Source organism: Oncorhynchus nerka, linkage group LG24 (assembly GCF_034236695.1).
Source record: "Oncorhynchus nerka isolate Pitt River linkage group LG24, Oner_Uvic_2.0, whole genome shotgun sequence".
In the NCBI taxonomy this organism is placed as follows: Eukaryota; Metazoa; Chordata; class Actinopteri; order Salmoniformes; family Salmonidae; genus Oncorhynchus; species Oncorhynchus nerka.
The window spans coordinates 67055579-67082668 of record NC_088419.1 but is presented as its reverse complement, the minus strand read 5'-3'; the positions used below and the strand labels follow the sequence as shown (position 1 = coordinate 67082668).

The 27090-nt window shown below is 42.7% G+C and overlaps 1 protein-coding gene across 1 annotated transcript; it reads right to left on the bottom strand.

Moving 5' to 3' along the window:
• Positions 1 to 21: 21 nt before the first annotated feature.
• s100p (S100 calcium binding protein P) lies at positions 22 to 26879 on the bottom strand. Its single transcript, XM_029632803.1, has 5 exons — positions 26605 to 26879; positions 6205 to 6324; positions 5406 to 5576; positions 1958 to 2153; positions 22 to 1462 (listed from the first exon to the last, which is right to left on the bottom strand). Exons 2-5 carry the CDS (start codon positions 6255 to 6257, stop codon positions 1178 to 1180), a joined length of 705 nt encoding a protein of 234 aa, XP_029488663.1. The 5' UTR covers positions 6258 to 6324; positions 26605 to 26879; the 3' UTR covers positions 22 to 1177.
• Positions 26880 to 27090: the final 211 nt, after the last annotated feature.

The window sequence follows — 27090 nt, the reverse complement described above, 5'->3', positions numbered from 1 at the left end:
ACTAAATCCAAACCAGTGAAGTACTGTAATTGCTGAGTTTGCCTTTTAATTTATTAATGCAAGACAAAATTGCATTTACATTGGTTTGCATTAATTGATAAGAAAGCAAGTCAAACAGTCAATAGCGTAGCACATTATAGACATGGATAAACTGCTGATGACAACATGAGATGATTGTGACAGCAAAATAATAACAAACTAATAATAGCGATTATGGAACCAAGAATGAAATGTTGACATTTGTATCTAGTTTGGTCTGAATGTGTTCAATCAATCATCATTCTGTAAATATTTGTGGTAAAACACACCATGACTCACATCCATTATGGGCTTGTGCTCCAGGCCCTGAAAACGTAGTTGGCCTCACAGTATGTTTACCCCATTCAGAGAAAGTCCTGTAGAATTCATTTCTGAAACTCTGAGCAATCTACCACAGTGTTGGGACCTGAAATTAAGGCATTTTGTATTGACCACTTGCCCTGGGAAGTTGCATTGTACTTAAGCGTCCTAGTGACTAACACCTATTGTGATATGTGATTACTGCTACACCATACTTCAAGAAAGTGTTGATCTTGAACTGTTCGCTTGGAATGAAGTCTCTACAGACCCAGGAGTACAACATAGATAGTCAACAGCTTGCTTAGAGGACCAGACTCGTCCCAGCCGCCTGGGGTTGTGTAACCCTCTACCCAACACCAGTACCGTGAGGAGCCAAGTTTGGATGTATTTTGGGGAAGGCTTCGACACAGTTGTCTCGGTCAAACTCCCTTGTCGTCACTGCCTTGTCATCACGGTGTGAATGGATCACCAAAGCTGACTTGGGTTCAAGGGCAGATCAGGTCCATTGTTGGCCACTTCTTTAAAGCAATCACCTTGTATGATTGTACCACTTGTATAGGTGCATAAAAGGACCAAATCTGTGTGCCCCAAAGTCATTGAGTTTCACTTGCCTTGCCACAGCTGCCGGAAGCACACATCAGTCATATTGCTTTCCTCAGAAGAACCAGAGGAATCATGTGAGGAATATAACCCGCCAGATCCCCTGTCACTCTATCACTCAGCTCTCAGCTCTCTTTAGAGCAAATGGAACATGAAGAGTTTTCATAAAGTTCCTAGGGAGCGAATGAAGACCAGTGCTGCTACTGTAGTCTGGCCCCTGTCCTATGTGCCCTGTCGCTCACCTTTTGATCCTGCCCACCTGTTCACACATGATGGACAGGTACTGGGTGAGCTTCACCATGGCAATGATGATGGTTCCACCAATGAGGGTGCAGGTGGGCCAGAAGAGTGAATGGAACACTGCCACTCGGCCATAGATGCGTGTCAGTAGAGCACTGTCCTGCTGTTCACCTGGGTCTGTGTAACACAACACCTGCTGCTGTGTTTTCAGACGCTCTGAGATGTTCATGATTACGTTGTGCATCGCGTTGTAGTCCTTCCGACATTTGGGCACATAGAAGCACTAAGAGAACAAAGACAGATTCATTAAGAGTCTTGGATGAGTTGACTTGAAATTTTACTTCTAGAAATGTTATTCAGCTGCAAGGATTTTTCCTCCATTTCCCCTGTCCTCATGTAATGTGTTGAGGGGGAGTCATCTTAAGTTAATGTTGTGCAGATTCACAATTAAATACAGGCCTAATCATTTATCATCAATGAATCATTCATTTACCTTAATTATAATTATTTTCATGTGGTGCATTGTGATAAAGTTATGTATTTGTAGTGAATTAGGTTGGATTAAACCATATTGTTTTCTCATTGTTACACTAATTACATGGTAGATACATATTTTATAGCAGTGATTATGTACTTACTGTTTGTGTTGAATCATTTGATTGCACATTGCTACCACATCATTTGTAAAACCAGGCATATATTACTGTAGCTGAAACAGGACAGTGAAATAAAGGCTTACTATTAGAAATGTTACGTTTAAGCATGTCCTCTGTCTCACCTTTGGGTTGGTGTCCTGTGCCTCCTCGTTGTGGGAGAGTCGGACAACCTTCCCAGATGTGTTGAGACTGACAAACACCTGTAGGCACGGGTACTTGGAGCTTTTCCAGCACTCGGAGCCGCAGCTGTAGGTACAGTTAATCTCCGCCACGATGGTGGAGTTGAGTACAGCGCAGCTGGATTCCTCCGTCCACACACTACATGACATGGGGTTAGGGATTAGAATTAAATAGTTACTGACCTGCATATACCGTTGAAGTCGGAAGTTTACATACACCTTAGCCAAATACATTTAAACTCAGTTTTTCACAATTCCTGACATTTAATCCTAGTCAAAATTCTCTGTTTTAGGTCAGTTAGGATCACCACTTTATTTTAAGAATGTGAAATGTCAGAATAATAGTACAGAGAATGATTTATTTAAGATTTGATTTCTTTACATACACTCAATTAGTATTTGGTAACATTGTCTTTAAATTGTTTAACTTGGGTCTAACATTTTGGGTAGCCTTCCACAAGCTTCCCACAATAAATTGGGTGAATTTTGGCTTATTCCTCCTGACAGAGCTGGTGTAACTGAGTCAGATTGTAAGGGGTGCGTAACTGGTGGCAGAGAAGTCAGACGCAGGAGAGCAGGACTGGGTAATAACCGGAGCAGTTTAATATACCAAACCACCGGCATCCAGAATAACAACGTATGGGTACAAAACCCATCGAGCCCCAGACAACAATGTGCACTTACAACAAACAATTCAGCACAAAGACATGGGGGGAACAGAGGGTTAAATACACAACACATAATGAGGGAATGAAAACCAGGTGTGTGGGAAAACAAGACAAAACAAATGGAAATGAAAAATGGATTGGCGATGGCTAGAAGACCGGTGACGTCGACCGCTGAACACCGCCCGAACAAGGAGAGGAACCGACTTCGGCAGAAGCCGTGACACAGGTTTGTCGGCCTCCTTGCTCGCCCACGCTTTTTCAGTTCTACTCACACATTTTCTATAGGATTGAGGTCTGATCTTTGTGATGGCCACTCCAATACCATGACTTTGGTGTCCTTAAGCCATTTTGCCACAACTTTGGAAGTATGCTAGGGGTCATTGTCTATTTGGAAGACCCACTTACGACCAAGCTTTAACTTCCTGACGGATGTCTTGAGATGTTGTTTCAAAATATCCACATAATTTTCTCTCCTCATGATGCCATCTATTTTGTGAAGTGCACCAGTCCCTCCTGCAGCAAAGCACCCCCACAACATGATGCTGCCACCCCCGTGCTTCATGGTTGGGATGGTGTTCTTCGGCTTGCAAGCCTCCCCCTTTTTCCTCCAAATGTAACGATGGTCAAACAGTTCTATTTTTGTTTCATCAGACTAGATGACATTTCTCTAAATGGTACAATCTTTGTCCCCATGTGCAGTTGCACACCGTAGTCTGGCTTTTTTTATGGCGGTTTTGGAGCATTGGCTTATTCTTTGCTGAGCGGCCTTTCAGGTTATGTCGACATAGGACTCGTTTTACTGTGGATATAGATACTTTTGTGCCTGTATCCTCCAGCATCTTCACAAGGTCCTTTGCTGTTGTTCTGGGATTGATTTGCACTTTTCGCACCAAAGTACGTTCATCTCTAGGAGACAGAACGCATCTCCTTCCTGAGCGGTATGACAGCTGTGTGGTCCCATGGTGTTTATACTTGTTTGTACAGATGAATGTGGCACCTTCAGGAATTTGGAAATTGCTCCCAAGGATGAACCAGACTTGTGAAGGTATACATTTTTTTCTGAGGTCTTGGCTGATTTCTTTTGATTTTCCCATGATGTCAAGCAAAGAGGCACTGTGTTTGAAGGTAGCCCTTGAAATACATCCACAGGTACACCTCCAATTGGCTCAAATTATGTCAATTAGCCTATCAGAAGCTTCTAAAGCCATGACATAATTTACCAAGCTGTTTAAAGGCACAGTCAACTTAGTGTATGTTAACTTCTGACCCACTGGAATTGTGATACAGTGAATTATAAGTGAAATATATGTCTGGAAACAATTGTTGGAGAAATTACTTGTGTCATGCACAAATCCTAACCGACTTACCAAAACTATAGTTTTTTATTAACAAGACATTTGTGGAGTGGTTGAAAAATGAGTTTTAATGACTACAACCTAAGTGTATGTAAACTTCTGACTTCAACTGTAGCTCTACCCAGGTGCCTTTCCAAATATTGGTGTTTGGATGCCACACAAGATTAGTTCAACATCGACAACAACTGTATCCAACAACACAATGAATAACATTGGATTTAATAAAAAGGGGGGAATTTTGTAGGAAGTTGGGACTGCATGATGTGAAGCAGACTGTGAATCAGTTGAATAGTAGAAAGGGGAGAAATTATTGACCACACTAGCAGATATCAGATTATAGTGATTATCTTTAGCTGAATTCCAAAGTCTCTTAACCTTTTGAATAGCCCAATATGCTTTATAGTGTATGTACGGATATTTGGAAATGGATTTTAGTAATCCAGCAGCGTGCATCCCTTTTGAATATCTATGTAATCTATTTTAAATGACTTAATTTTCACTTGAGAGCGGGACACTAATCTGGACACTTATACGAAATCTTGCTACGCCCTCCAACGAACCATCAAAGGAGCAAAACGTCAATAAAGGACTAAGATCAAATCTTACTACAATAGATCTGCCGCTCGTCGGATGTGGCAGGGCTTGCAAACTATTACGGATTACAAAGGGAAACCCAGCAGCAAGCTGCCCAGTGACGCGAGCCTACCAGATGAGCTAAATGCCTTCTATGCTCGCTTCAAGGCTAGCAACACTGAACCATGCATGAGAGCACCAGCTGCTCCATAGGACTGTGTGATCATGCTCTCCGTAGCTGATGTGGTTAACATTCACAAGGCCGCAGGGCCAGATTGATTGTCAGGACACATACTCAGAGCATGTGCTGAGCAGCTGGCAAGTGGCTTCACTGACATTATCAACCTCTCCCTGACCCAGTCTGTAATACCTACGTGTTTCAAGCAGACCACCATAATCCCTGTGCCCAAGAATGCCAAGGTAACCTGTCTAAATGACTATCTCCCCAAATAACTCACAACTGTAGCCATGAAATGCTTTGAAAGGCTGGTCATGACTCATATCAACAGCATTTGGAATACACAGTTTTAGCTCCCCAGTTTTAGCTCCTGGGGAGGAGCTAATATAGGGGGATTATGAAGATTCCCATGCACTTTACATCACAGCCTGACTGACATTAACACAGTTTGGCTAAGTGGTGTGGTTCAGTAACAGTTCAGATGGCATATGAGCCATTATCCTTATAGCAAAAGTATAATACACATGATGGCATATGATGAGCATCTAACAGCCGATACAAAAGGAAAAACAAACATCAGGACGTTGTGAGTGACTAGGTGAGTGAGCGCACATTACCTGTCTGAGTAGGAGCGCACCATGGTGATGCCCAGTACAAAGTACATCATCACAGAGAAAAGGATCATGCTGAGTCCGAGGAGTATAGCTCTGTCCTCCCCAGCCTTCAGTGCTGTCACTGTCTTCCTCTTGTCTAGCACGTCATACTCCCGAACCTTCTGATAAATAGTCCTGACACATGCATTACAACACACACACACACACAGGCCCACACATACACACACCCACACCAAGTTAGTGATTACAGAATTGTAAACACACAGTGACAAGTAATTCCACCCCTAAAAGCTCTTTTAACATTTACTGGGAATGTGTCATGCGGCCATCTGGCTTCATCAAATGGCTTAGCCATATCAATGCATAATCAATAGCCCTTTATGGGTATGTATTTAACTCTTCTCTTAGGCATGAACATGTAACGCTTTCAATCAATTATCTTCCACATTTTTCACTTTGATCATGTGATACATTGTCCCTCATGAATAATGTGAATAGTCTAAATGTCATAGCTAATAATACTGATGACTGGTAGACCTATAGATAATGAGATGTCTGGAGGCTAGTATGGTAATAGTTGTTATTTTCCCTTAGATCTTTTGTACGAGAAAGCACTTTCTGTTTTTACAAATACAAACTGACTAGCTTTTCCCTTTTATACACAATTATTGTTGCTGAAAGCTAAGTGCACAAGTTAAGTTTTGTCTGTTATTTGACATTCAAAAATATAAACTTTTCACTTGTGCATCATACATTGTTCCCATGATGCTTTGTGTTGTGTAAAATATTAAGGGTACCGTACCTTCTCTCACCTCCTGATCCCTGAGCTCCTTTACTTCCTGTCCAGAGAAACATCCTCCCTGAGGACACTCTGTGCCCGCCACCACTCACAGAGGGCGTCACACAGGGTTGCTGAGACCACCTTCCAAAGGACAGACACACACACTCAGTGACCCATATGCCCCTCAGTCTCCACACGCCTGTCCTGACAGTGCCACCCCCACAGAGCCTGGTCAGGACACCCCACAGCCAAGTGACAAGAGTTTTCTCACTGAAGGACTAAATCAATTCCATTCAACTTCTGCAGAAAGGAAAAGCCACTTTCCCACAGAGTTCAGAGCCACTCGCCATCCACTGGGATAATCACCGTCCCACTGGGATAAGTGAAGGTAGAAATAATCCTTGGACTGTTTGAAGAGCTGGAGTTCACAAAGGTGGAGAGTTGGAGCGGGAGCAGCAGCAGCACTTATGCACCTGAGGCACACGCATAGCGTTCATGGCACACACGCCTCCCTGTGTGCGTCAAGCCCACTCGTCTGGCACTTCATTTCCTGCCTGTTCATTTGTTATTGACTATTCATAGTCCGAGCTACAGCGGCAGGCTGGTGGAATAATGATGAGGTTTCCAGGCAGAGAGGACCTGCAACAGCATTGATCCCTTCCGACTATTCAGCAGTAAGAGGCAAGAGGCATTCAAAGCCGCCCTACCCTGTGCCTCCTCCCCAACTTCCCTCTGTTGATTGTCCTTGATGGAGAGCCCCCTAGCAACGTAGTTGCACTGGTGTTTTCAGGGAAAATGTCTAACTGCTCGGCATAGTAAGGAAAGTAGTAAGATTGCCCAGCCCCTTTTGGTTGCCTTAGATTAGGAGATTTAAAAGAATACACAAACATCCACTCATTATGTAGATAAGGTTAAAAAATACTGTGTGTGTGTGTGTGTGTGTGTGTGTGTGTGTGTGTGTGTGTGTGTGTGTGTGTGTGTGTGTGTGTGTGTGTGTGTGTGTCTTGTAACTTAAAGGCATGGGATAAGACTCTGTGGTAAATATTTCATTAACCCCTCCATAGTCCTCTGGGTCTGTCAAAGCACGCATGTACACACACATGGGATCTCTGGCTGCATTTTTAGGAGAGATAACAGTTCATGTGCCAATGCAAAGTGATGCATTCCGTTTTCAGATGCGTGTAATTGTGTTTGCCAGAGGTGTGCTCCCGTGGCTGGGTTATTTGTTGACATGTGCGACGACCCTGCTTCCACACCGTGTCAGGGGAATTCAATGTTGTGTGAATTTTCACAATGAAGAGGGGGTTTTAATAAGCCATATTAAATGAGTGTGGACTGAGACTGCTGGAGAATGTCTATAAAATAGTAGAGCAGGCATCTGCAGAGACAGACGTGGTAGATCTAACTCAAGAGTGGACAGCTTCTACTGGTGATTGACAGTGTAGATTCCTGCTGGTTGGGCTAAAGTCCTTGTAGAGTTTACAGCTAGATTTTCACCGCCTCTCTCGCCTTCATCTGTCTGGCTCAGAACTCTTACATTTACAGAATGTGTAAACTATAAAGCAATCTGCAATATTTATACATGATGATAAACCATTTAACAAATGGGGACTCAAAAGGATGTAGGTTGTAACTGCTGGGGCTTTTATTACAGATTAGGCCAAATCCACAGTAAAGGAATTACGTTTGACTCAGTTTTTTCACTTTTCACTTTAAAATGAATGCCAAACAAACTATTGATTTCAAAGTTGAACAAACCAAAGAACTCTATGCACAAGAAATATTTAACCATTTCCACAGAAAATTTACAAAAACAAATTTAATGGAAGAACTATGCAGAAGCAAACTTTAGTAACAGAATTACAGTAAAATCTCCCTCAGGTTTTTATGCAAACACGTATTCCAAAAACTCTGTTTAAATATCTGCTCTGAATTGAGTGAGATTCAGAGATGTCGGAAGAAAGAATGGGGTGTCAGCTATGACATGGCGCCTTGAGTTAAAAACATTTTTTTTTTAAATAAAGGTTATTGAACTACAGTAGGTGAAGTGGATTTACATCCGGCAACGGAATTATGGTAACGGAATTATGGTAACGGAATTATGGTAACGGAATTATGGTAACGGAATTATATAATGGGTCTCTGATCTGTACTACACAGAAATGCATAATAAATAATTAGGGGGTGCTTATATAGTCTTGTTTCACTGTATGTACAAGTGGGTAACCTGTACTGAAATGGTGTGAAATGGAAATGTATTTTTTGCATGTCCCACTCCCCTCAAGACTCCCTCGGAGAGTGGGGTCACAGCCATGGGATTAGCCATTATCTACGGCAACCCTGGAGCAATTCGGGTTAATTGCCTTGCTCAAGGGCAGAATGACAGATTTTTAGCTTGTCGGCTAGGGGATTCGCTCCAGCAACCTTTCGCTTACTGGCCCAATGCTTCTAACCCCCAGTCTACCTGCCGCCCTATGGATATGAATAATTATAGATATGAATGTCATTCTCTTCATGTTTCACAAATTGTCTCTATTATAATATGACAGAACAGCTAGATCTACTGTATCTATTATAATATGACAGACAGCAGTGCAGTACAATACAGCACATCAGAGTAGAGTTCAGTACAGTAGAGTACTGTACTATTCTCTACTTTTCTGTGCTGTATTGTACTGTATTATACTCTACTACTGTATTGCCTTAGACTGTACTCTATTGTGCTCTACTCACTGTATTGTATTGTGCTGTATTATACTGTATTGTACTCTACTGTCATCTACTCACTGTACTCTATTGTACTGTGCTATCCAGACTTGTGAAATATGCATCTATGATAGGTCCAGATTTGGGCCAGGCTGGTCCGTCTGGGTATGTTAACATCAAGGCCAGGGTGGACTGACCAAATTTGAACTACTTTTCAACGTCCATGGACGTCCGGTGTCGGTCGGTGCTCAGTGGGTGAGGATGCTGGTTACAGTAAATGGAAAGTGAAAGAGAAAGGCAGAGCGAGAGAGAGAGATAGAGGGGTTGTCCAGACTCTTGGTTTGAACACCAGACAACAAACAGAAAGAAAACAGTTATCAGCTAAACATAACAGTATGCCAGTAGAAGGGAGGACACTAGCGGTCGACCCAACTGTGGTTTTGTAGCCAATTCAGTTGCAGTAATTCCATTACATATTTTGGGGTTATTCCGTTACCAACAATTGGTAACGGAATTACGAGTTTTAATTTCTTAATTTATAAACAAATTTGATATCAGTAAAATCACTATAACTAATTGGTAGGTCTACCATTGCTTCTTATGTCTGCGAACCTTCATTATCCTCCCTCCTCATGAGAGAGAGACATTTTAAACTATCTTAAAGATAAAGGCACAAGGCAATCTTTCGTAAATGTACAGAAGGTTAAAAAAAATGATCCAAAACGAAATAGAAGTGTTGATAATAGTTGGCAAAGGTCTTTATGTCAACATTATTGTGTTTTGATGTATTTCTGATAACGCTTAAGACTTTCTGGTAGGTGTTTATAATACCTCTTTTCCATCTTTACTCATGTCACATTTTTTGGGATGGAAAATGGTTGAAACATGTATCTATGCCTTCATTTCCCCAACACATAGATTCTCAGCTTTCATTTGACACCCAATTTGATAGGCTCCTATGAACTTCACATGTTGGTGCTCATGAGTCCTTTTCGATGGAAATACCAATTACACAAAAGCATGGTTGCTAAGCTGGAACTTTGTCCTTCCAGTCACCTTGTAGAAAATACAACACCTCACCCTGCATTCTAACCATCTGCAAAGTACTAGCAACATCTGGATTATTGGTGCAGTTTTTACTGTGGATTATAAACATATTTGTTGTACCAGACCAAATGTTCAATATCAATAAATTGTTTTGACTGTTACGATTCAACAAATTTAAATAGAGGTAATTTATTTCATGAGAATTTGATATAAATATGAAATCGAGAGACATTGCATGTTTATCAAACCTTGGGAATGCTCATGGTTTGTTAACTTTCAAACCAAGCAGTACATGTCACCTTACAGTCTCTACATTCAATAGGATTCAGGGGGCGTACCTTTGTGTCACTGTGTCTTTAGCCAAGAAACGTGATAATACTGCCTTCTGGAACACTGACACATTGAAATGAGAACAGATTATTGCACTATCATCAACGAACTACGTGCTGGATGTCACAAAGGCCCACAGATGTGGCACACAGGAGGTTCTAGCAGTGCGTTTGGGACAGTCCTGCATATGACCTCTGTCTTTAGAAAAGGAGGATTGTTCATTAAGAGGGGTTAGTTACATGAGACCAACATACACGTTGACAATGTGTACCCACAAGGCAAGTTATAGACCTGCTGTTGACTCAGAGCAAATGTAGAAAACAATGCATCCTGTTTTAAAGGGGCAACCTGTTGCCTCCTAGTATTTCAGCAGCATGATTAGCTGTGTCCATAGTTTCCCATTAGCAAAGCTGACTTCATTAACCCTGTGATCTGCTCACCTCTCATATTTAACACATAATTACATGCCTAATCTTGCATGAAATTATAGAACTAATGACATCATGGAAGGTAAACATAGGACAGCATTGTTGATGAGATTAAAACATAGAGATAAAGCGATATTGTAACCTATTATTTATTTGTGCTTTCACTTCTTAGATGCTGACAGTATTTCTGGCTACTGTGAAATAGCTCCATCTCTGTTCACAGTAGACCAATTACACTGTAGATGATTGTGAGAAATCACAGACTGTTGCTTTATCTTGAGTCTGTGCCTCGTGTCATGAGATAGTGACAGAAGATTCAGGAGTCTGGGTAATATGACAGATAAATTACACCAGGGGGCTTCACTGGAATGTGATTGCTCATTATCTTGTCTGTCTCACTATAGTCTGTCTGTGCACGTATGCAATACGGGAAGCAGATTTTTGAATGTGTTCTACAGAGAATGATCAATTGAAAGAAGCTGTGACACTAGTACTACGTTTAATGTACATGCTTGTGGTGCGTCATGCTCTCTTCACTAGTTTTACACAATAATGAAACAAACCTAGTCCTGTCTGCATGTATTCATTTACTGTCATCATCAGGCAATTATAATGATATTTTAATGGGAGCATTTTTTCAGGTCTATTACCCTAATTAGAATTTAATTATGGAAACTTTATCCACCGCTGGTCATCTGGTCATCTGGGGAGGCTGATGGCTGCAGAGGGAACAAGAGCAGCCAACAGCTCTGCTGTCTGGTACACATAGGGAAACACATGTGTCACCACACACATGACCAAGGTGTGTTTTACAACCCTGATTTAAGAGGCCTACCAGGAGGCATCAGCCAGAGCCCACCATCAATGACTCAGGGCGGTGTCACACTAAAACAGGACAGTGCTTTAAGACAGTGGATGGTGCTGACATGCAGGCACATACTAGCCATACTAGCCATTGTTAAGCCTTAAGATCATGTGGAAAAACCATGTTGTTCATTCAGAAAGATCAGCTGGGTGAAACTCCTCCAGAGCTTTCTGAACAACACTCCCTGGACACCATTATGCCTCACACAGTGACTTTCAGATTTGTCCTTAAATTAACACCTTAAAGGCACAGTACAGTCAAAAATGTGATTTTTCTGCGTTTTATATATATTTCCATACTGAGGTTGGAATAATATTGTGAAATTGTGAAAATTATGATAATGTTCTTTCAGTGTGAGAGCTGTTTGAAAAGACCGCCTGAAATTCATACCTGTTGTGGTGGGATGGAGTTTTGGCCTGCCCAGGGACATCGGTTAATAGACCAATTAGAAACAGAGTTCTAAACTTTTCTGCCAATAACAGCTAGTTTTCAATTTCCCCCTTCCCACTCAACCACTCCCAGACAGTCCTAGCAAAATTATTGCTTGAGAAGTTTATCTTGCTAAGAAGCAATATTTGTTTATTTTTGACCATTTTAATTAAAAACAATCACATTAAGGTACTAAATTGTTACCAAGAAAGAAGAACACCAACAAATGTCCCTTTTGGACTTTACTTTCCTTTAGCTAATATTGGAGACTTAAACATATCTCCCATAGTGTCCTCAGCAGAACTCAAAGTGCCTCCAAAGTGCATGAGTCATGCAGTGAATTTAAAGTGTATCAACTGCCAGACTTGTACCATTTAAGCAAAAGAACCGAACATGGGGATCCCTGAGAATGTTTTATGGCTTTCAATAAAGCTGTTTTCTGGGAAATTGAGGGAGGTTTCTCCATGCCCTCTCTCTCATCCTTCTGTATTTAGATTTTTTGTTGTTGTCATTTCTAAAAGCCCCATGTCACCTTGCAGTTCTTTCCAGTTTGGCCAAGGCATTGCACCTGCAAAATGCCTCTAATTAAGCATTAACTTCCCCAAAGAGAGACTTTAATGTGCTCACGAATAAAAATAAATCCACAATGCTTAAATATTAATAAGCATTACCCTGGGTCCACCTAAACTACAGTAGGTCTGCTTGCCTGTTATTGCACGAGGGGCCAGTTTGGACTAAGAGATTACTCTCTCAATGTTGACATTTTTCATACACTAATGGCTTGAATCCAGTATGGGATTTTCCCTCTCAGATAACTAGTTTGTCAAGTTCAAAGTATTGTGTGAGGGGGTGTGTTTGAAAGGCAGGTTCTGTACTATCTGTGGTCTGTACATTGGGGCATATTTTTACTTCTTGTGATGATGATTGTAATTGTGTGTTTTTTGCTCTGAGGCATCTTAAAACGATCCTTCTATTCCTTCTGTTATTTTGATATCAATCATTCTCAATTAGAGACAAATCTGTAAGACATTAATTAAACATAACCTAATAGCATGACATGAGGACTTACAGTATGCGACAAGAAGTAATTCAAATCAAATGGAATTTTATTTCTCACGTGTCGAATACTACAGGTGTAGTAGACCTTACCGTGAAATGCTTACTTACAAGCCCTTAACCAACAATGCAGTTTTAAGAAAATAGAGTTAAGAAAATATTTACTAAATGAACTTGAGTAAGAAATGAAAACTAAAATGTAAAAAAGTAACACAATTAAATAACAATAATGAGGCTATATACAGGGGGTACCGGTACCGAGTCAATGTGTGGGGGTACAGTGTAGGGGGGGTAAAGTGACTATGCATAGACCATAAACAGCGAGTAGCACTACCCTCTGTAGCGTCTTACGGTGATGCAACTGACTTTTTGAGGATCTCGGGACCCATGCCAAATCCTTTCAGTCTCCTGAGGGGGAAAAGGTGTTGTCGTGCCCTCTTAACGACTTTCTTGGTGTGTTTGGACCACCCTGCCAGCTTAGTGGAGTCTGCCACTAGCATAGTCAGTGTAATCAGCTCAGCTATTGTAATGGTTTTCCTCCTCTTCGTCTGAAGAGGAGTGGCGAGAAGGATCGGAGGACCAATATGCGGCGTGGTAAGTGTCCATGGTATTTATTTAAACACATAAACTGAACACTCCATACAAAACAATAAACATACCGTGAATAACGAAAACCGAAAACAGTACCATGTGGTGTAAAACACAGACACGGAAACAATCACCCATAAAAACACAGTGAAACCCAGCCTACCTAAGTATGATTCTCAATCAGAGACAACTAACGACACCTGCCTCTGATTGAGAACCATACTAGGCCGAATACAGAAAACTAGACACACAAAACATAGAATGCCCACCCAGCTCACGTCCTGACCAACACTAAAACAAGGAAAACACAAAAGAACTATGGTCAGAACGTGACAGCTATCCCCATAGAGACTGTGTCTGTGCCTCAATCTAGGTTGGGCAAAACTAAACATGGCGGTGTTAGCCTTAGCAATCTCACTGTTTCAGACATAAGGAAGTAGATGGCGGCAATTTTTTAAACTTTTAAACTCTGACAAAAAAGAGATACTAGTTCTAGGTCCCAAGAAACAAAGGGATCTTCTGGGGCGGCAGGGTAGCCTAGTGGTTAGAGTGTTTTACTAGTAACCGGAGGGTTGCAAGTTCAAATCCCAGAGCTGACATGGTACAAATCTGTCGTTCTGCCCCTGAACAGGCAGTTAACCCACTGTTCCTAGGCCATCATTGAAAATAAGAATTTGTTCTTAACTGACTTGCCTAGTAAAGTTTAAAAAAATGTAAATAAACCTAACAATTCATCTTGATGGTTGTACAGTCATCTAAAAAAACAACTGTGAAGGACCTCAGCATCTCTCTTTTGATGAACGTATCAAGAATATAACAAGGACAGCTTTTTTCCATCTTTGTAACATTGCAAAAATAAGAAACTTTCTGTCCAAAAATGATGCAGAAAAATTGATCCATGCTTTTGTCACTCCTAGATTAGACTACTGCAATGCTCTACTTTCCGGCTACCAGGATAAAGAACTAAATAAACTTTAGTTAGTGCTGAACACGGCTGCTAGAATCTTGACTAGAACCCACAAATTTGATCATATTACTCCAGTACTAGCCTCTCTACACTGGCTTCCTGTTAATGCTAGGGTTGACTTCAAGGTTTTACTGCTAACCTACAAAGCATTACATGGGCTTGCTCCTACTTATCTTTCTGATTTGGTCCTGCTGTACATACCTACACGTACGCTACGGTCACAAGACGCAGGCCTCCTTACTGTCCCTAGAATTTGTAAGCAAACAGCTGGAGGCAGGGCTTTCTCCTACAGAGCTCCATTTTTATGGAATGGTCTGCCTATCCATGTGAGAGACGCAGACTCTGTCTCGACCTTTAAGTCTTTATTGAAGACTCATCTCTTCAGTAGGTCCTATGATTGAGTGTAGTCTGGCCCCGGGGTGTGAAGGTGAACGGAAAGGCACGAGAGCGACGAACCGTCCTTGCTATATCTGCCTGGCTGGTTCCCCTCTCTCCACTGGGATTCTCTGCCTCTAACCATATAACGGGGGCTGAGTCACTGGCTTACTGGTGCTCTTCCATGTCGTTCCTAGGAGGGGTGTGTCACTTGTGTGGGTTGAGTCACTGACGTGATCTTCCTGTCCGGGTTGGCACCCCCCTCGGGTTTGTGCCGAGGAGGAGATCTTCGTTGGCTATACTCTGCCTTGTCTCAGGATGGTAAGTTGGTGGTTGAAGATATCCCTCTAGTGGTGTGGAGGCTGTGCTTTGGCACAGGTGGGGTTATATCCTGCCTGTTTGTCCCTGTCCTGAGGTATCGTCGGACAGGGCCACAGTGGCTTCCGACCCCTCCTGTCTCAGCCTCCAGTATTTATGCTGCAATAGTTTATGTGTCAGGAGGCTAGGATCAGTCTGTTATATCTGGAGTATTTCTCCTGTCTTATCCGGTGTCCTGTGTGACTCTAAGTATGCTCCCTCTAATTCTCGATCTCTCTTTTTCTCTCCCTTTCTCCTTCTCTCTCTTTCTCTCTTCTCTCGGAGGACCTGAGCCCTAGGACCATGCCTCAAAATTACCTGGCCTGATGACACCTTGCTGTCCCCAGTCCATCTGGTCATGCTGCTGCTCCAGTTTCAACTGTTCTGCCTGCGGCTATGGAACTCTGACCTGTTCACTGGGCGTGCAACCTTGTCCCGGACCTGCTTTTTAGGACTCTCTCTCTACCGCACCTGCTGTCTCTAACTCGGAATGATCGGCTATGAAAAGCCAACTGACATTTACTCCTGAGGTGCTGACCTGTTGCACCTTCTACAGCCACTGTGATTATTATTGTCTGACCCTGCTGGTCATCTATGAACGTTTGAACATCTTGGCCATGTTCTGTTATAATCTCCACCCGGCACAGCCAGAAGAGGACTGGGCACCCCTCAAAGCCTGGTTCCTTTCTAGGTTTCTTCCTAGGTTCTGGCCTTTATAGGGAGTTTTTCCTAGCCACCATGCTTCTACATCTGCATTGCTTGCTGTTTGGGGTTTTAGGCTGGGTTTCTGTACAGCACTTTGTGACATTGGCTGTTGTAAAAAGGGCTTATACATTTGATTGATTGATGATAGTGTATTGGTAATATGGACACCAAGGAACTTGAAACTTTCAACACGGTCCATTACATCACCAGATCCAGTTGCAGAGGGAGGTGTTTAGTCCTAGAGTCCTTAGCTTAGTGATGAGCTTTGTGGGCACTATGGTGTTGAATGCTGATCTGTAGTCAATGAACAGCATTCTCACATAGTGTGGAGTGCGATTGAGATTGTGTCACCTGTGGATCCGTTGGGGCGGTATACGAATTGGAGTTGGTCTAGGGTTTCCTGGTTGATGGTGTTAATGTGAGTCATGACCAGCCTTTCAAAGCACCTCATGGCTAACGAAGTGAGTGCTATGGAGCAGTTGTCATTTAGGCAGGTTACCTTCGTTTTCTTGGGCACAGGGAATATGGTGGTCTGCTTGAAACATGTAGGTATTACAGACTCGGTCAGGAAGAGGTTGAAAATGTTAGTGAAGCCACTTGCCAGTTGTTCCACGCATCCTCTGAGTATACGTCCTTGTAATCCGTCTGGCCCCATGGTCTTGTGAATGTTGACCTGTTTAAAGGTCTTGCTCACATTGGCTATGGAGAGCATGATCATACATTTGTCTGGAATAGCTGGTGCTCTCATTTATTTATTTATTATTTCACCTTTATTTAACCAGGTAGGCAAGTTGAGAACAAGTTCTCATTTGCAACTGGCCAAGATAAAGCTTAGCAATTCGACACATACAACAACACAGAGTTACACATGGAATAAACAAAACATACAGTCAATAATACAGTAGAACAAAAGAAAACAAAAAGTCTATATACAGTGAGTGCAAATGAGGTAAGTTAAGGAAATAAATAGGCCATGGTGGCGAAGTAATTACAATATAGCAATTAAACACTGGAATGGTAGATCGGCAGAAGATGAATGTGCAGGTAGAGATACTGGGGTGCAAAGGAGCAAAATAAATAAATAAATAGATACCAGTATGGGGATGAGGTAGGTAGATAGATGGGCTATGTACAGGTGCAGTGATCTGTAAGCTGCTCTGACAGCTGGTGCTTAAAGCTAGTGAGGGAGATGTGAGTCTCCAGATTCAGAGATTTTTGCAATTCATTCCAGTCACGGGCAGCAGAAAACTGGAAGGAAAGACGACCAAAGGAGGAATTGGCTTTGGGGGTGACCAGTGAGATATACCTGCTGGAGCGCGTGCTACGAGTGGGTGCTGCTATGGTGACCAGTGAGCTGAGATAAGGCGGGGCTTTACCTAGCAGAGACTTGTAGATAACCTGTAGCCAGTGGGTTTGGCGACGAGTATGAAGCGAGGGCCAAACAACGAGAGCGTACAGGTCGCAATGGTGGGTAGTGTATGGGGCTTTGGTGACAAAACAGATGGCACTGTGATAGACTGCATCCAGTTTGTTGAGTAGAGTGTTGGAGGCTATTTTATAGATGACATCACCGAAGTCGAGGATCGGTAGGATGGTCAGTTTTACGATCGGTAGGATGGTCCTTCACTCATGGCAGCAGATTTAATTTTGGATTGGAGATGCTTAATGTGAGACTGGAAGAAGAGTTTACAAGTCTAACCAGACACCCAGGTATTTGTAGTTGTCCACGTATTCTAAATCAGAGCCGTCCAGAGTAGTGATGCTGGACGGGCGAGCAGGTGCGGGCAGTGATCGATTGAATAGCATGCACTTAGTTTTACTTGCGTTTAAGAGCAGTTGGAGGCCACAGAAGGAGAGTTGTATGGCATTGAAGCTCGTCTGGAGGTTAGTTAACACAGTGTCCAAGGAGGGGCCAGAAGTATACAGAATGGTGTTGTCTGCGTAGAGGTGGATCAGAGAATCACCAACAGCAAGAGCAACATCATTGATGTATACAGAAAAGAGAGTCATGCATGGTTCAGTGTTGCTTGCCTTGAAGCGAGTATAAAAGGCATTTAGCCCATCTGGTAGGCTTGCGTCACTGGGCAGCTTGCAGCTGAGTTTCCCTTTGTAGTCTGTAATAGTTTGCAAGACCTACCACATCCGACGAGCGTCAGAGCCGGGGGGTAGTAGGATTCAGTCTTAGTCTTGTATTGATGCTTTGCCTGTTTGATGGTTTGTCTGAGGGCATAGCAGGATTTCTTACAAGTGTCCGAATTAGTGGCCTGCTCCTTGAAAGCGGCAGCTCTAGCCTTTAGTTCGGTGCAAATGTTGCCTGTAATCCATGTTTCTGGTTGGGATATGTACGTATGGTCACTGTGGGGACGACGTCGTCGATGCACTTCTTGATGAAGCCGGTGACTGAGGTGGTGTACTCCTCAATGCCATCGGATAAATCCCGGAACATATTCCAGTCTGTGCTAGAAAAATATTCCTGTAGCGTAGCATCTACGCCATCTGACCACTTCCGTATTGAGCGAGTCACTGGTACTTCCTGCTTTAGCTTTTGTTTGTAAGCAGGAATCAGGAGGATAGAATTATGGTCAGATTTTCCAAATGGAGGGCGAGGGAGAGCTTTGTACCGGTCTCTAGAGCTTTGTACCAGTCTCTTTGTGTGGAGGAAAGGTGGTCAAGAGTTGTTTTCCCTCTGGCTGCACATGTGACATGCTGGTAGATATTAGGTAAAGGGATTTCAGTTTGCCTGCATTAAAGTCCCTGGCCACTAGGAAAGCCGCTTCTGGATGAGCATTTTCTTGTTTGCTTATGGCCTTATACAGCTCGTTGAGTGCGATCTTAGTGCAAGCATTGGTTTGTGGTGGTAAATAGACGGCTACGAAAATATTGCGCACCAGCCATCACGCACCAGCTGTTATTGACAAATAGACACACACCTCCACCCCTCGTCTTACCAGAAGTAGCTGTTCTGTCCGGCAGATGCACGGAAAACTCAGCCAACTGTATATTATCCGAGTCATCATTTAGCCACGATCATTTAGCCACGATCATTTAGCCACGAAACGTAAGATATTACCGTTTTTAATGTCCCGTTGGTAGGATAGTCTCAAATGGCGCTCATCCAGTTCGTTGGCTAATAGAACAGATGGTAGAAGCAGGTTACCCACTCGCCGACTAATTCTCACAAGGCACCCCGATCTTTGCCCCCCGTATTTCCTTATTTTCTTCATGTGAATGACAGGGATTTGGGCCTTGTCTGGGAGCAACATTATATCCTTCGCGTCAGACTCATTAAATAAAAAATCTTCTTCTAGTTCCAGGTGAGTAATCGCTGTTCTGATATCCAGAAGCTCTTTTCGGTCATAAGAGACGATAGCAATAACATTATGTACAAAATAAGTTACAAACTATGCGAAAAAACACAAAATGGCACAATTGGTTAGGAGCTCTTAAAACGTTAGCCATCCCCTCCGGTGCCAATATTTATGCTTGCTTGCATTTATTATAGTAAGAAATCATGGTAAGAAATGTAGTTGTTTTTGGAATGAAGTTTATACACTACTATTTTTGTAATGAGGCACATAGAGTGAATAAAGATCATATCACATAGCATCTGTTTATATCTAGAAGGGATGTTGTTAATTGAAGACGATGAGGACTCTGCTTTTTATGGGAGAATACATAAAGCTCAAATTAACTCTTCATATATTTTTTATTTCATTTTTGGGGTATCACATACTGTAGGATGTCATAACACAGACAGTAGATGTTCAACAAATTTTCTAAAATATTTGGGTCAAACAGGACACTGTTAAAGTAGAAGACAACAAACACATGCAACTTCTCCATATACCCTGGACCATCCATGCTCAAGGCCTGGTGATTCTTCACAGAGATTATATTCTATAATGTTAACTTAATTTTATTTTTTTAGTGCATATCCTTGTTTGTTTCAATGTTGAATAAAGTACACAATCACTCCCAATATGTTGGAGTAAATATTGAACAAAGAAACCTTTGAACAGTTCAATAGCACGATCACTCCATTAATAAATGCACCATGAAAGACACACCTGCTGAAAGAATGAGTGTGGTCAATGTAAGCAAGGTCATTGTAAATATTTGTCTGAGGGTGAGTGCACTCAGGTGACTCGGGCTCTTCGTGGTAAAGCCCTGTCTGTTCTGTTTCATCAAGCTTTCAGCCTTTTATAACCATGCAGTAGAAGTGTAGCCAGACTGAGGGTAGCCCTAACCCTACCCTGAGTATAGAAACAGCTTGAACCTCACCTTTGTTCCGCATTGCGTCCAACAACAACATTGATGAATAAGCTGATTCGGTGAGCGAGTTCATTAGAAAGTGCATCGGTGATGTCATACCCACAGCAGCTATTAAAACATTCCCAAACCAGAAACCGTGGATTGATGGCAGCATTCGCGGAAACTGAAAGCCGAACCACTGCTTTTAACCAGGGCAAGGTGACCGGAAACATGACCGAATACAAACAGTGTAGCTATTCCCTCCGCAAGGCAATCAAACAAGCTAAGCGTCAGTATAGAGACAAAGTAGAGTTGCAATTCAACTGCTCAGACACAAGAGGTATGTGGCAGGGTCTACAGTCAATCACGGATTACAAAAAGAAAACCAGCCCCGTCGCGGACCAGGATGTCTTGCTCCCAGACAGACTAAATAACTTCTTTGCTCGCTTTGAGGACAATACAGTGCCACTGACATGGCCCTCTACCAAAACCTGCGGACTCTCCTTCACTGCAGCCGACATGAGTAAAACATTTAAACGTGTTAACCCTCGCAAGGCTGCAGGCCCAGACGGCATCCCCAGCCGCGTCCTCAGAGCATGCGCAGACCAGCTGGCTGGTGTGTTTACGGACATATTCAATCAATCCTTATCCCAATCTGCTGTTCCCACATGCTTCAAGAGGGCCACCATTGTTCCTGTTCCCAAGAAAGCTAAGGTAACTGAGCTAAACGACTACTGCCCCGTAGCACTCACTTCCGTCATCATGAAGTGCTTTGAGAGACTAGTCAAGGACCATATCACCTCCACCCTACCTGACATCCTAGACCCACTCCAATTTTCTTACCGCCCCAATAGGTCCACAGACGACACAATCGCAACCACACTGCACACTGCCCACTGACCCTGGGTCTCGACCCCGCCCTGTGCAAAGCTGGACTTCCTGACGGGCCGCCCCCAGGTGGTGAGGGTAGGTAACAACATCTCCACCCCGCTGATCCTCAACACTGGGGTCCCACAAGGGTGCGTTCTGAGCCCTCTCCTGTACTCCCTGTTCACCCATGACTGTGTGGCCATGCACGCCTCCAACTCAATCATCAAGTTTGCCGACGACACTACAGTGGTAGGCTTGATTACCAACAATGACGAGGCGGCCTACAGGGAGGAGGTGAGGGCCCTCGGAGTGTGGTGTCAGGAAAGTAACCTCACACTCAACGTCAACAAAACAAAGAGGATGATTGTGGACTTCAAGAAACAGCAGAGGGAGCACCCCCCTATCCATATCGACGGGACAGTAGTGGAGAGGGTAGTAAGTTTTAAGTTCCTTGGCGTACACATCACGGACAAACTGAATTGGTCCACTCACATGGACAGCGTTGTGAAGAAGATGCAGCAGCGCCTCTTCAACCTCAGGAGGCTGAAGAAATTTGGTTTGTCCCCAAAAGCACTCACAAACTTATACAGATGCACAATCGAGAGCATCCTGTCGGGCTGTATCACCGCCTGGTACAGCAACTGCTCCACCCACAACCGTAAGGCTCTCCAGAGGGTAGTGAGGTCTGCACAACGCATCACCGGGGGCAAACTACCTGCCCCCCAGGACACCTACACCACCCGATGTCACAGGAAGGCCAAAAAGATCATCAAGGACAACAACCACCCGAGCCACTGCCTGTTCACCCCACTATCATCCAGAAGGCGAGGTCAGTACAGGTGCATCAAAGCAGGGGCCGAGAGATTGAAAAACAGCTTCTATCTCAAGGCCATCAGACTGTTAAACAGCCACCACTAACATTGAGTGGCTGCTGCCAACATACTGACTCAACTCCAGCTCACTTTAATAATGGAAATTGATTAAAAAAATGTATCACTAGCCACATTAAACAATGCCACTTAATATAATGTTTACATACCCTACATTACTCATCTCATATGTATATGTATATACTGTAATCTATCATCTACTGCATCTTGCCATCTTTATGTAATACATGTATCACTAACCACTTTAAACTATGCCACTTTTAATGTTTACATACCCTACATTACTCATCTCATTTGTATATACTGTACTCGATACCATCTACTGCATCTTGCCTATGCCGTACCATCACTCATTCATATATCTTTATGTACATATTCTTTATCCCTTTACACTTGTGTGTATAAGGCAGTAGTTGTGGAATTGTTAGGTTAGATTACTCGTTGGTTATTACTGCATTGTCGGAACTAGAAGCACAAGCATTTCGCTACACTCGCATTAACATCTGCTATCCATGTGTATGTGACAAATAAAATTGGATTTGATTTGATTTGAAGAGGGAAGAGGGAGTCAGAGTCAGGGGTCAGTTGAGTTATCCAACATGGCCGCTTGCTACACTACCACTGGGACTTCCCATGCAGTGTCTGCCAGGATATTATTTGACAGCGACTGGCAACAAGATTTACACACCACTCTTGTGAATGCAGTCTGAGTATTTGTCAATATTGTTGTGAGTGGAGAGAGGTGGCGCACGGCAGCAGCCGTCAATTGGTGAATGTTGTGGTGTTATTCAGGCACGGCCTCAAGGCAGGAATTCACTCCGCAGGCTGTTAATAACACTAATTTCAGGCCCATTTACAGAGGCCCCGCTGCAGGAACAAGGTAATGACACTCCGACAATTACCTTATATCACGACTGGGACAATAATATGCATCCTGAAAGCCTCATATCCCTCACTATTTCCACTACATTCTGAAGCACAATTGCCTCTGTCTCAACTGTCCTTGTCAACTGGTTTTCTATGGAGGCAAAGGTTTAATGAACGATTTACATTTTTTTTTATAGCGCCCTAAAGCAAATTAGCAACATGAATAATACGTCTCTTGGAAAAGTTTGGTTGATTTAGTTCTGAACTGCAGCTCTTTTGTTTGGCTTGTCAGAAGTTCGTAATGACCGATTCACAGTAATTTGTCTGAGTCTCTCTCAGGAATTAGCCAATTATACCATCCTCTATTTCCCATTAGTCATACAGCACTTATAGTAAATACTAAACACAGGTAGAACACAAAACAAACCATCCCATCACATTCTCTCCACCTTCTAATCACCATCTGTTCTTTTATGACCATGTATATAGGTTTTTTATTTTGAAGTAACTGCTTTTTTGGTTTGTTCCTAGATACTTCTCCTCCCACTCAGCCACTCTCAGAATCTATATCATTAAAAGCACCATCCACCAATTAATAACCTCTCTGAGCTCCACAGCAGTAATCTACTCCACTCTGTCTTTTGTCACAAGATCTATTTGATATAGTTCAGTATTTACACAAATACGTTTTTCCCCCCTGTATTACCCAAGAAAAGTTCCACTCAAATCACTACCCCCAATCCCTCAAATAGTGGCAATCAGAATTACGGAAAGATGCCACAGTATCTTCCATAGATTCCAGGAAAAATGCAGAATAAATGCATGAATGAATGGTTTGTTGAATGAGTGTGTGAACGAATGCATAAATTAATGATTGTATCTAACAATACTATGTATACCCTTTCACAAAAGCTATATCAGATAGCGTGATATTATCGGGTTTCATTGGTGATTGATGTTATTTTAAATAGATGTTCACCTCTTTTAAAAAGGTCACTGGCAACATGTGCCTTTCTGTAATACCATTGGGCCATGGCGGCACTACTCTGTGGGCAAATACTCAAATGGTCTGCATGTTGGACAGGAATTCCCCTCATAGCAGAGCCAAACCACAGCATGGCGGGCGGCAGCTGACTCTTAACAGTGCAGGGTGTATACTGTGGAGAATGCACTTATTATTTTGCCAAAAGGTCTGTCAGGAGACCAAGACACCCCTCTGTGTAACACAAGAACAACAAATAACCCACCAGCACTTGTCGCTTTGATATATAAAACCAAGGGCTTTCCGAGAAGACATTGAGCATCAGGTGGCACACAGAATGCACACTGCACAGACAGGTGTTGTCATATGCTAAAACTGTGTGTCTATCATAATGGACATGTTCATCACCCCCCCCCACATTATGCCCATCAGAGAAAACCCATTATGTTCCTCCCTCAAGAGGCAGAAAAGATTTGGCATGGGCCCTCAGACCCTCAAAAAGTTGTACAGCTGCACCATTGAGAGCATCTTGACTGGCTGCATCACCGGCGCTAAAGAGGGTAGTGCGTACTGGGCCGAGCTCCCTGCCATCCAGGACCTCTATACCAGGCGGTGTCAGAGGAAGTCCCCCAGAAATGTTAGACTCCAGCCACCCAAGTCAGACTGTTTTCTCTGCTCCTGCACTGCAAGCGGTACCGGAGGGCCAAGTCTGGGATCAAAAGGCTCCTGAACAGCTTCTACCCACAAGCCATAAAACTGCTGTACAGTTAATAAGATGGCTACCCAGACTCTTTGCATTGACCCCCTTTTTTTGCACTGACTCTTTTGCACTGACTCTATGCAAACTCACTGGACTCTACCCATACACTCACACATACTACAATGACACATACACACACACTACATACACACACTCACACAGACACACTTTCCCAATCTTTCCCGCTTTTCACATACGCTACTCTGTTTATTGTCTATCCTACCTACATGTACATATTACCTCAACTACCTCGTACCCCTGCACAATGACTCGGTACCAGTACTCCTTGTATAAAGCCTCGTTATTGTTATTTTGTATTACTATTTCCTTTTGTTATTTAGCACATTGTTCTTACTTTTTAACTCTGCGTTGTTGGGAAAGGGCTCTTAAGTAAGCATTTCACGGTGAAGTCTACACCTGTTGTATTTGGCGCATGTGACAAATAAAATTGGATTTGAATTGATGTCATTGACTGTTTCTGGAGTGCTATTTCTGTCTGCTGGCTGTGCAGTTGGCACAGGCACAGGCACAGGCACCTGAGTGTTTACTCAGAAATGCCTTGAGACAATCTTCTTTCCTTTGTGTTATACGTTAAATAACATACCTTTTTAAGCTATTTGATAAGTTAACTGTACCTAATAGTAACAGTGAAGACAGTACAGACAGCTGTATTGCATATCGGGGACATATGTAGGCTGTGTAGGTGCGCTTCTTGGACTGCTCTCGTACAGGCATACACATGTTTTTCCTTGCATGTATTATTTATCATTATTCATTAAAAGTGATAACATCTTTGGATTTTTATCAAGAACCCTTAAGAGAAGGATAACTTGGCTTTGAAAAAAAGAGGTCGTAGTTTGACCATTACTGTATCTATTCACCAGCAGGCTTTTATTACATTTTTATATCATTTACTCTTCACATGACTGAATATAATTGAGCTACAGTACCAACCCCAGACGAACAAATCCATTCAGAATCAGTTTAGAGTAAGAGGCAGGCAGGCAGGAGGCATTACCTCCTCTATAGGCTATATTTGCCTGAAGCATTAATTTCCCCGGCTGGAGTGACAGAATGGAACGTTAATGATGTCTGTGGTGAGAGTGCTGGCGTCTCCCCCGCGTACTAAGAACTAATGGGCTGTGCTGCTCTGGATATCTGGGCAGACTGTGCAGTAATACCATGTTTAAAACAACTGGGAACTCAGAAATATCCTACTTCAGTGCATTCAAGACAACTGTGAACCCAGAAAAAAAGAGCGCCGACTGGGAAAATTGTTTTGAATGGTCATCCAACTTGGAATTCTAAGTCGGAAACTCAATCATCTTTCTAGAATTCTCCGACCTGAAGATCACTGACGTCATGATTAGATCTAGTTTTTTCCCGAGTTCCCAGTTGTCTTGAAAGCACCATAAGAGGACTGAAAATAGAGCCACAGCTGCACCTGGCGGATCGCTGTCATTCTAAAGGTCAGCGAGTGACTTCACTCTGGGTCAGGAGGTCGAGTCAGCGTCTGACAATGGCAGACCAGAGGAGAGGAGGGACCTTCAAAGTATTCTTTAAGTCAAATTAACGATGAAGAGGAATCCTAAATGTGAGGGTAAAAAGTGGAAAATAGTTGCTCTTTCATATCTCCAGGCTGTTAACATTTTGCATGGATGCACATAATGGCATTAATACTTGCTCTCTCTCTGCCTCCTTTCAAGCAATCAAACAAACTCACATAATGACAATGAAATACGGCATTGCCAATTCATGGAAAAGCAGCAACAACAAGAATACATCATACAACTCTGGGCTGATGGAAGGAAAATCAGTTACATATCTATCAGTGATTCAATTAACAGTTTAAGAGAATTTTCATCTATCTATCTAGTCCCCCAAAGCAGTTGGAGACGGCAGTTGAAACAGTGTTTTGTTTTGGTGCTGAGACTTTGTCAGGTCCTACCTTTAGGCGTCCAGATTTTGCCGCAAATGTATTTTATTGATAATCCCATACCAAGTTGAGGACAGGAGAGACTGTCAGCAGTTGTTTTAACTTTTCTGCAGATGTCCTATTGGTGAAGCCAGTTTCTGGAGTAGGCTATTAGTGACATAGCCCTGCCAACCCCTGTTGTAAGCCTGTGTGCTCAAAATATTTGACATACCTTACAGAGCCATACGAGTGACAGGCACAATGGACTACCCCTTGCTCATGCTTCAAATTATTTGGTGTGTGTGTGAGAAAGAGAGAGAGAGTCTGTGTCTTTAGAGTGGATATCTGGCAGAACGAATGTCGTCTGAATATTGTCTCTTCAAGTTTATATTTTGGACTTCTAGTTTGGATCTTATGTCAGGAATCTGTTTAATATTAATAAACACTTTTTCACTGCAGAAATGTAGATTTAGTCATACATTATAAAAGAGAGAGGTTATAAAATATATCTAATTACAA